Below are 12007 nucleotides of genomic sequence, written 5' to 3' on the forward strand. Positions count from 1 at the left end.
ACAGAAAGTCAAAGATTTTGGAATGACACAAGGATGAGGAAATGATGACAGATGTTCACTTTGGGTGAACCATTTCGTTTAACAAGAGATGCACCTTCCGTTATAACATGCATGCTTTCTTTTCCCCCATTAAAAATGAATTTATTTAAATCTCATCACTGACACAGAACTACACACGCCAGACACTCTGGCCGCGCGCTGAGCAGTAATGCTCCTGGAACGCAAGGGTAATTACAGTAATAAGACCAGATGCCCAGAGGAAGTTTACTGCACGAGGAAGTGAAATAAATGGCACTGCAGCAAAGAAGGCCTCACTCAGTGGCAAACTAGCTTAGATTGCATGACTATCGACCCATCCGGAGGAACATAATCTGTATTGATGAGCTGTTAAAGAATCACAGATGTACGATTCAGCAAACGCTCAGTCCGTTTTCATGTGTCCATTCATTACCTTAGTTTATTTACTGAATGGGGTAAATTTGTGTGACCATGAGCGAGAGTTTTATTGGGTCGACTCGCTGTTGTTTCTTGTGGTTGCGAAAGCAGAAAAGCAACGTTTTTACACCCCTGGTGTATTTACGAGAGCGTACCTGTTTATATTGCAAATTGCCGTTTCAGAATTAAACCTCAAAGGTAGCCTTATTGGATTTTGTCAAAATGTTATTTGCTGCCTCAATTGCAGATTGACTTCTGAAGTGTGCAGATGAGAAATTATGCGAGGGAAGGGGAAATTTGCAGGGAAATGCTGCAAATTACTGGAGTCATTGCTTTTAGAAATGCCACACGCAAATTACAGGTTTTAAGTGCTGTGGGTTGCATTGAAAAGGCTTGTCACATGTTTAACGGTATTGCAGTCCTTTATCTAGGGATGTGCATAGCCGCTTTGAAAAGAGCTATGATCAATAAATGGATTTCTGTCTTCAATAGAACATTATTTTTTATTTATGGTTGATCAGGTTTTTTTTTTTAGTGAAAGTGTTCAGTGAATCTGTGTTATTTTGGTGCCAAGATTTATAAACTGCTATCATATATTATTTAATATTATTTTGAACTAGCTCTTCTTTTTGGTATTTTAACTTTGAATTTTGGTGATTTCTGCTTTCGTCATTAATATTTTTGTTTTTAATTTTTATATTAGCTTTATAGCTTTAGTTTTTGTAATACTCTTTCTTAAACTTAAAATTTTTCCATCTAATATTTAATATTTGTGTATGTATACACTGGCCTTCAAAAGTTTGTGATCAGTAAGAATTTGTAATGTTTTTAAAAAACTCTCTTATGCTCATTGAGGCTGCATTTACTTGCTCAAAAATATAGAAAAAACTAATATTGTGAAATATTATGACAGTTTAAAATAATGTTTTTCTGTTTTTATATAATATAATTTATTCCTGTGATGCGAATCTGAATTTTCATCAGCCATTATTCCAGGTTTCAGTGTCACACGATCCTTCTGAAAATATTGCTGATTTATTACTTTTATTATTAATGTTGGAAACGGTTGTGATGCTAAATATTTTTTGGAACCTGTGATTCTGTATTCAGAATTCTTTAAAGAAAAAAGGTTAAAAAGAACAGCATTTATTCAAAATAGAAATCTTTTCTAACAATTTAAGTCTTTGCTATCACTTTTGATCACTTTAACACATTCCTGCTGAATAAAAGTATTAATCTCTATCAAAAAAGAAAGAGTAAACATTTGCCAACCATAAACTTTTAAATGGTAGTTTATATTGTTACAAAAGGTTTCTATTTTAAATGAATGCTCTTCTTTTTAACTTGTAATTTATTAGATCCTGAAAAGTATTACAGGCTCCAACTAAATTTTAAGCATATTCGTATTCATAAATCAGCATATTAAAATGATTTCTTTTCATGTGACAACTGTAGACTGGAGTAATGATGCTGAAAATTCAGCTTCGCATCACATGAATAAATTATATTTCACAGTATATTAAAATAGAAAACTGTTATTTTAAATTGTAATAATATTTCAAAATATTACATTTTATTCTGTTTTTTTTTTTTGATCGAAGAAATGCAGCTTTGATGATTTCTATTTTAAATGAATGCTGTTCTTTTTAACTTTTTTTTTTATTTATTAAAAAAATCCTGAAAAGTATTACAGGTTCCAACTCAATTTTAAGCATATTCATATTCATAAATCAGAATATTAGAACAATTTAATTCTCATGTGACAACTGTAGACTGGAGTAATGATGCTGAAAATTCAGCTTTGCGTCACATGATCAAATTATATTTTACAGTATATTAAAATAGAAAACTCTTATTTTAAATTGTAATAATATTTCACAATATTACAGTTTTTTGATCGATTAAATGCAGCTTCGATAATCATAAGAAACTTCTTTAAAAAGAAAAAACATTAAAAAGCTTACTGATCCCAAACTTTTTTCTAGTTTATTTTCACAAAAAAATTTGGAAATCATCCCTACATCTCTAGTTCACTAGTCAAAGGCATGTATTATAAGATTGTACAAGTAATATGTGCAATACTTTCTTTTCTTTCTGCTCTTCATTTGACTGCGGTTTGTCTCTGAGCTCTCTCATTAAGGCGAGAACAGAGGATTAGGTTAAATCGTAACAGGACGGCAAGGCTTCAAGATTCTTTTTGTTTCAAGCCTGTGCAAATAACTTGTGATTGTAGGAAAGCTTTGCTGATTGAGGGACAAGTTTCTTTCCAAACTCATCTTTCTTTGCCACTGCTACGTACGCACAGTATTATCTCACTCGAAGTGACGTAATGAATGAGAAGCCTCTGTTTCCTCTCCAGTTGTGTTTGTTCCCGAGTTATACGTGATTGTCCGTGGCAGGGGGCCTATTTTTAGTGCGGACACTGACAGAGCTCCTCTTCGTGTTCTTGTATAATATAATGACTTGTTTTTTTTTCTCTGTTTTCCTTTTGTTATTACTGTTCCCATGAACAAAACCTCACAAATTATACATGAGTACATTACCTACTTGAGATAACTAAACCGAGACACCGTCAACCATTATACAATCAGTAGCCAGGCAGCCTTTAACACCTAAGTGAATGTCAAAAGGGATAATTCTATCACGGTGAATGTGAAACTTTGTAGCTTTTTAAGCTCAATGCAGTTTTTATGAGGCGTGCTGGCTTACAAAACCAGAGGGGTGTTCCATAAAACAAATTTACCAAATAAGCCAGGCTTATTTTAGTTAGTCTGACTTATTGTCACTTGATTTGGCTCAAAATAAGTCAGACTAACTGAAATAAGCCTGGCTTATTTGGTCAACTTGTTTTATGGAACACCCCCCAGGTAAGTCACGAGCAGCCTCGTCTAGAAACATTTTGCTTTTTGCTTAGTAGCAGGAACGCAATTCACTTTTGCACGCAGGCTTCTTCGCCAATGCTTTTAGTTCTCAGAGCATATGGTGTGTGTCAGGACAAATGTGTGTGTGTGTCTGACCTTTCTTCTCTTTTCTCTTCCAGCCAAGCAGAAGCTGGAAGACCGGTTATCAGCCGCAGCGAGAGAGAAACTGGCCCAGGCCTCCAAAGAGTCCAAAGAGAGGCAGCTTCAGGCTGAGCGCAAGAGGAAAGCCGCCCTCTTCCTGCAGACTCTGCGAGGGCCAGAGGCTGAGGTCAAGCGTACTGAGGAAACCGCTGCTGCGTCCGAGGTTTGTGTGTGTGTGTGTGTGTGTGTGTGTGTGTGTGTGTGTGTGTGCGTGTGCGCGTGCGCGTGCGCGTGCGCGTGTGTATTTTCCAGCATTGTCCATCTTCCACCACACACGCCTGTGCTTCCTCTGAATTCTTAGACTAGTATGAACTGAATTTGAAATGCATTCAGATGTGCATTGTATACTTTATTTGCCATATTGACATTGAACTTTGACTTCGAAATGAGTGCAGTTTAACCACAAATTACAATTTCTTCCTACTACAGTGCTTACGCTTTAAAAGAGCCGCCCACTCTTCGTTTTCGCTATCATTGCATTGCTTGACATGCTCATTCTGACAAAAAAATCTCTTCACTTCAAAATCAAGCTCCGTGCCGTCATGGGTGTAGGTTTTGGCGTTTTTATTTCACCGGTCAGCATCACGTCAGGATTGGGTTTGTTGTGGTTTGTTCAGTCTAGTCCCCTGTAAAGAAAAGCAACATAGTTTATCGATCCTTCAAGAATCCGGGGGAAATGCTCATTACTGCGAAATGATTCCTGACAAGTGTTTTTTCAGCAATCTCTGGGGGTCAAATGTGACTTTGTGTGCTGACACACTAGATGAGATTAAATGTGACGGTATAGACACTGTTAATTTCATCCCAGTTTTATTTTTATGGACTTGCAAGAGGAGTTGTTCCTAATTAGTTGTGCTGACAAAGCTGGTGTCTCCCAGGAAAAATGCCTGTTTGTACTTGAGTTTATTTGGATTTGTCTTGTGTCAGCGTTTATAGCCATTGAAGCTCTGATGATTTCTAAATCCATCAAAGCTTTGACTAAAAATGTCAAAATATTCTCTATACTTCACTAATTACATACACTACTATATAAATGTTTCGATGAATTAATAAAGAAATAAAACAGTAAGTAAATTAATACTTTTACTCAGCAAGGATGCATTAAATTTCCATTAAATGCTGCTATTTTGAACTTTCTATTCATCAACAAATCATAAAACAAATGTATTATGGTTTCCACAAAAATATACATATATATACAAATGTAAAAAGTAAGTTATTTTAATTTGTACTAATATTTCGCAATATTACTATTTTCACTGTGTTATTTTAAAAGTCTTTATTTTGTTTAAGGGTGCACTAGAACATGCTCTCATGCTTGGTGGTTCAAAAAACGCATTATTTTTCACATAATTTACATTATTACAGTAGCTTTCTCCCCAGACTGGCACAAATGGCTCGATTAGTTCCGGGTTTGATGAAGGTCCGCCTTCCGAAAAACAAAATGTGTTATGATTGGTTAGCAGTCCCACTGCATTTCGATAGGCGAACAGCTTAGACGGCATTTCAGTACTGCCATACCCATTCCCAAAGCAGCAAATCCGCTGTACAACTGTGCAAGTTAGATTAAAGTGATTCTTATGTTTTAAATATCGATGTTTTTCTTACAAATACACATAGGATCTGTAAAGGAGGCATTTACCGAGGCATTTTACATTTATACGAGATGCCCTGCCGCTCGTATAAATGTAAAATGCCTCAGAAGCATCCCAGAAGCGGCTATCCATGCTACATCGCTAAAGTTAGGCGAATCCCCCACCTTGTCCCTCCCCACCCGCCAACAATTTGAATTTCCATGGGTACATTGTGACATCATAGCATCCGGAAAACAAATGCTTTAGTCCAAAGGAGCCGTTCGTTGTAGTTCTTGAAAAGGGATTTTTTAAAAATGAAATATCTCTCTTTGGAGCGGACTTTGAGATTTGTAACTTTGTAGATGTTTTTTATGCCCAAACATACACACCACACACTGGCTAAAAGTGAAAAAGCATAATAAGATCTCTTTAAGGCCTGGAAAACCCTTGAAAATAGCAATATTCCTGAAGGTATTTGAAAAGTGCTTGAACTATTGAAAGGCAATGTATCTATGAAATAAGTGTTTAATTTCAATCCTAATCTTTAAAAAAAAAATCATACCTTTTTCACTTATACAAATGTCTTATGAAAGTTATACATGGTTTTACTAAAGTGTAGTATACTTCGTAATACTTTAGTAGTAATACTTTTTTTTACTACACCTTTTTTGCCATTTTTATTTATTTATTTAGAATTTGAAAGAGAAGACATTGTTTGATAAGTGAGATCTCTGATTGAAAAATCTGATTTGAAAATCAAAAAAGTAGTGCTTGAAAAGTCCTTGAAAGTCCTGGAATTTCATTTAGCAGTATCTGAATGAACTCAGTCTTTCAAAAAATTGAAATGAATAAATAAAATCTTACAGACCCCAAACTTTTAAACAGAAGCCAAAATTGAAAATTGTAATTTTCTCAACTGGCTTTTTTAATGGAATACCAAGATATTTTGATGTTACAGCTCCAACAGCACCATAACAGCACCATAAAACATGATTTTCAGTGAAAAAATGTAGGGCCCTATGAAATCCGTTTTAGTTTTTCCCAAAATTTTTGTACATTTTTCTACACTCTGTTCTAATGGTTAAATAAAAGTTTATTAAAGGCATGTCTAATTAACTGAAATCATGAAACTTACACAATTTAACAGCAATTTATTAGAAATTTAACACAAATTACATTTTTAGGGCCCTATGAAGTACTTTTATTTTTTTCTCAAATGTAGTTTTATTTTTTACCAAATTTCCATACATTTTCTGGATTCAGTTTTAATGGTTTTTATTAAATTTTAATAATCAAAACCATCTTTAAATAATTGATTTCAAGTTAAACCAAACTTTCATTTAGACAGGTTTTTGTAATAACCTTAAATTCCCTTTGTTTATATGATATACCATAGTTTTTTCTCTAAAGAAACGGTAAAATGCTTAAGTGACTTTCAGAGCAGTTCTAGAGATTGTGTATGTGCTCATATACTCATATATTGAGGTGACTGAGGCTAAAAGCACTGCGAGCATCATATGCGCTTCAGTATGTGTGTAGTAAAGAAAACCCTGCATCATTCACACAGGGAAGCGAAAAACATAAAGGATTCAGGAAGATAAAGGAGACACTAGTCCATATCATGTTGTGTGCTGACTTGCTTTTAATTTATTCATTTCAAATTTGGTAAATTCCATTTTTATTACCGGATTCCAGATGATTGAAAGTCATGTTCTCCTTTATTATGGAACTTTTATTGTACTTTTTTGGCTATTGACAGCTGTCTAGCCACTATTTATACTATAATCAGCATGAGCATATTTAAAAATAACTCCTTTTTATGCTCCACGGAAGAAAGTCATGTAAGTTTGTAGTGGCACCCATTCTTTTAATAACACAGAGTTAGTTGGGTTTTTAAAGGATTTTTGTCTTTCTCTATGGCTAAACATTGTGTATGGTGTCTGCTCAGAGTGGTTCTCAGCAGGTGTTTTTGAGATCGTAACCATGATCTTCCTCCAACTTTTGCTATAATGGCCAACACTGCCTGTGTGCAGCTCATATTTCCCCTGATCTTCTCCACAGGCTACAAACACAGTTTCTCCTCCAGAAAGTTTTGCTCCATGGTGTCCACAGAGGGAGAACGAGAAATGCAGAAGTGTGAGAGTGAGAGACGCCATTAGGAAAAGCGTGAGAGAGAGAGAGTAGGAGTAGGAGAGTGGTGAAGACTAATCTCGCCGTTTGTCTCCACAGGCGTGCGGTTCAGCTCCACATTAATGAGGCCAATGAAGCGTGAAATCAGAAGAAGCAGCTGGTGGATGCAGGACTGCTTCCTCTGGGCTTTTACCTGAGTCTCTCGCTCACATATACACAACATTACTCGTACGTTCCCAACCAGCTAATCCATTATGAATGTCCCTTCTGCTTCTTATTCTTGGACACCCAATTACTTCAGCGGGACGCCTTATTTAGTTTCCAACTTATTACTTTACTTCACCCAAGGCCTGATTTGAGATGCACCTTCCAATAGCTTACGGCGGATCTGTCATTCACCCTTAGGAAAGAAACGAAGATAGTGCGCTAAAACTTTCTCTTGCATCTAAATCGTTTTGGTCCTAACTAGCTGACTGGATATTTTGAAATTATTCAGACTCAGACTTACCCAAATCTGTTTGAATATATAGGGTTTTGCAGTCTAATCAAGAAATAAAACCACATAAATTTAGACTTTTGTTGAGGTATCTTAGTCTGAATCATTTTTAGGTTTTTTCTTTTCAACATTCGCTAATTTGCCCACTTTAATAAATCAGGCCCAAATTATTTACAATGAACCCACCTTATTGTGTAACCTCATTGGTCTAAACTACTGCTCCTCACAACCTTACATTAAACATAAAGTATCTTCTGGATGTTGTGTCTCGTCTTGAGTGTGAATAGATAAATGCTTGTTGCTGGAAACTTTGCACCGCTCTTGTGGTGTAATGTTGTTCCTGTCTAAATGCTTGAAGTCCAAGAGTCGTGTTGTTTATTTTATTGCTATTCTCCTAAACGCCTGATTTATGTTTATGCATGCTTATTTGCCACCCTGTAAATATGGATGCGTCCTGCCTTTATCTGCTGACTGGACTCTGTTGAACCCACTTTACAGCTCCAAGGATTTTTGCTGCGTCTTCAATGCAAATCGGTGCGATCGGTCATCGCTCATGACTGCTGTATCATCCTTCGCGTTGCCTCGCCATTATCTTTTGCCCATCTTTTTCCGGTGACTCAGTAGTGGTAATGATTTCAGTCAATTTAAGCTTAATGCCGGCTGTGATCTCTGATGGAGCCGATTGCCAGCATTGATCTTAGCTTCCTTTTGCCTTTTTTAAAAGTAGTGATGCACCAAAGTGAGAAGTTGAAACAGGAAATTCTAGGCACACTGGGGTGAAAATTGAAAATGCTTGTTTTAAGTAAGCCTTTGTTTGGAAAATCGTTGCAATATTTTTTAATCAATATTTTTTTTTCATATCTATGGGTGTCTTAACAGTTGGATTGGATTCAGTTTAATGTATATAATCAAATACATTTAAAAAAAAATTAATATTTAAAATATTCTACAGTTGAGGCCAACAGTTTACATACACCTGCCAGAATCTGCAAAATGTGAATTATTTGACCAAAATATGCATATGCAACTATTACAGAAGGTTTAAACTCTCACTAATGCTCCAGAAGGTAAAACAATGCATTAAGAGACAGGGGTGTAAACTTTTGAACAGAATGAAGATGTGTACATTTTGCTTAAATATATATATATTTTTTTTTTTAGTACTTCCCTTCAGAAGATACTTACATGTTTCCCAGAAGACAAAATAAGTTAAATTTACCCTGATCTTTAATTTCAAAAAGTTTTCAAGAGCTTAATGCATTGTGTTTTCTTCTGAAGCATCAGTGAGCGTTTGAACCTTCTGTAATAGTTGCATATGAGTCCCTCAGTTGTCCTCAGTGTGAAAAGATGGATCTCAAAATCATACAGTCATTGTTGGAAACGATTCAAATACACAAAAATGCTGAAAAAACAAAAAAAATTTGGGACCTGAAGGATTTTTCTGAGGAAAAGCAGGCAGTTTTAACTGTTCAGGACAAACAAGGAACTAATGAACAACTATCACTAAACAAAATATTCAGGTAACAACACAGTATTAAGAATCAAGCATATGTAAACATTTGAACAGGGTAATTTTTTATAAATCAGCTATTATTTTCTCTTGTGGACTATATGTAAAATATCTTTTTCAGATAAGTACTAAACATGCATTTAGTATTGATCCTTCTTATTTTGGTAAAATAATTAACATTTTGCAGATTCTGTAAGGTGTATGTAAACTTTTGACCTCAACTGTATATATTTTAAAAAGCTTATTATTCTCTTGTTTTTAAGATGGCATGACCTGGTTGAAAATAGTGTTTTAACTTTATTTTAAACTTTAATCATTCCATTTGCATTCCGTTTCATTTCTGATTTACGAAACCCCCTTTTTAAATAAGTTGCATCAGGATTATGTGAACTAGAACCAGTGTAGTAAATGGAATGCTTTATAAAATGCTTTAAAAACAGGTTCTGTACACCCCTAATTCCGCAGGTGAGAAAACAGCACAGCTGAGAGATGCATTCAGAATGCACAGAGCTTCCATTGTGTTCGCAGCTCCCACCATCCAGATATACAGCCTTTGGCGCTTTACTGATTGCTATGGCAACAAAAATCAAATCTAGTCAATTCAGCATGCATCAGGTCATGTTCCCTGGCTTTTACCAAACCAAGGACGTGCTACAGTGTCTATAGATTCATTTGATAACCGCAAATAGCTGCGTTTTACAAAAAACTCTACAGAGGTCAGGGTGGTCATACATTTTCGCCTGTGTTGAACCAACAGCCGCTCGTTCCATCACAGCCGGCCGTGACTGCAGCCCTGTTTGTTCAATGAGAGTTTTCTGTTTCTTCTGGAGATAGCATAGAGTGCTTCTGGCAGAGCTCGTATTTGTAGTATTTCATCTCTTGTTTGCTGGAGAACATGATTGTGCCACAAGATCACAGGAAAACGTGAGAGAAAGTAAAACAGCCTTGATCTGCACTGCTGTCGCAGGGCTTAGCAAGATAGATTTGGTGTGACAGACAGGAGCGCTTTAAAGTGGAAATAAGACCCTGCTAATTGTTTGATGTTTAGCTACAACCTTTGTCACGGTAAATGCTGTTTGGCAGGTCTCTCTCAGAAAAAGCCAAGTCTGAAATGGGAAATGTGGACAGTCATCTGTGCAGCCAGGTGGCACTTTGCAGCCAAGCCCAGCAAACACTCTCTCTGCTTCCATCAGCAGCTTCTTTCACATTGCCTCAATGGTTTTTAGCTCTTTTGTTTGAATTATTCAGCTCATTGGTTTATTTATTTCTTATTTTACTTTGGTATTATTTATTGAGCATTAGTTTTTTTAGATTATCTTATCCAGTTTATTCTCATTTCTTATTTGAATTTTTCTTTGGCTTTTTTTCCTTATTATTAATATATAATGAAATAGAAGCTTGAACGGAGGGAAAAAAATAATAATTTAATAATTTACATCAGTAAGTAGGCAAGTATAATACTTGGAAGTGGAAAATAATGCTGATTATTTAAAAGCAAATAAGCTATATAAATAGATTGTTTAAAATTATTATAATATGTTATAGATATTATAATTTTTTTCTCGCTCACATGGACTTTCTGTGCTTCTATTGTATCTTGAATTGAAAAATAAGTAATAATTTGATAAACTACATAAAGCAAGCAAGTGTAATACTGTACATAATGAAAATTAAATTGATTTAATTAAAAACAAATGTCTGAAAAAAATGGTCGAAGAACATCTGCCAAAGCTCAGTCTGTCCGGAGCTTTAGCAGGATTTACTGAAAATATGTGTATGTGAATCAATACAAGCTGATACAGGGATACAGTTGTCTAGTTTCAGCATTTTCTGCAATAGATTTCAATCATTAAGAGCAGCAAATTTGAGAACGAAGCAGCCAAAAACACATTTATTGAATGCAAGAGGGAATGAGATCAGGGCGTTCAAACATGCATTTCCCTTGTGAGCATCTCAAGCTCGACATGCATCTTTTTTTGCTGTGACCACCATAATGTTGTGATGGAAGTTTATTCATGTTTGTTCATGATCATTGTGTTATTTTGTTCAGGGCTTCAGACACGCTGTGATTTGAAACACCATTTTCTCTTGATGGCATTGGTTTTGTCAAATAGTCTACTGTGTTTTTTGCATCTGGTTGAGTGGTAGATAATGTTTTAGCTTCTGTACATCTGAATTGAAATGATGGACCACTTTTTGAAAATGAGAGCTAGGATTCAATATTCAGGAACACTTTTGTTGTTGTTTATTCTTTTACCGTTTTGGCTTAGTCCCAGTACACTATTTTTTTAACCACAAAATTCAGACATAGAATGTTGTCTAGCGAAATATTTAATCCTTAAATCCAGCCTGCAAATTTTCACTTTATGCTGTTTGCTTTTGGCCTGCAGTTTGTGCTGTAGTTGTAGATTTTTTGTAATGTAGCTTAATATACAGTTGCATTCGAAATATACAGTTGCATTCAACCCCCAGAGACGGCAATACTTTACAAATACAAGCTTTTCTGAAGATCCAGGACTTTGTACAAATTGAATCTACAACAGTTTACTATTATATTAAAAGTGATAATGTCAATATATAATGTAATGTTTTTGAGTTACAGGATTTTTTTTTATAGTGCAGCTGTGTCATAATTATTCAAACCCAAATTCAATATATTACTTGTTTTTATGGTAGGGAACAAAATTGTCTTAAAACACAATTAAGCCTTTAGAAACTCTATTTAAAAAAAAAACTGAATTAGCTTTGGCTGTTACACATACATAGATTTAGCTCATGCATGTACTGAAGTTGAGTAGCA

At 35.2% G+C, this 12007-nt stretch overlaps 1 protein-coding gene across 1 annotated transcript in view; it reads left to right on the plus strand.

Annotated features, from left to right (window-relative positions):
- The window catches only part of sfswap (splicing factor SWAP), a 116052-nt gene that overhangs the window by 63490 nt on the left and 40555 nt on the right, over positions 1 to 12007 (plus strand). The window contains exon 13 of the mRNA XM_073824021.1: positions 3476 to 3660. Coding sequence (XP_073680122.1) covers positions 3476 to 3660 — 185 coding nt within the window. The remainder of the gene's footprint in view (positions 1 to 3475; positions 3661 to 12007) is intronic.

This window comes from Garra rufa, chromosome 19, assembly GCF_049309525.1.
Source record: "Garra rufa chromosome 19, GarRuf1.0, whole genome shotgun sequence".
In the NCBI taxonomy this organism is placed as follows: Eukaryota; Metazoa; Chordata; class Actinopteri; order Cypriniformes; family Cyprinidae; genus Garra; species Garra rufa.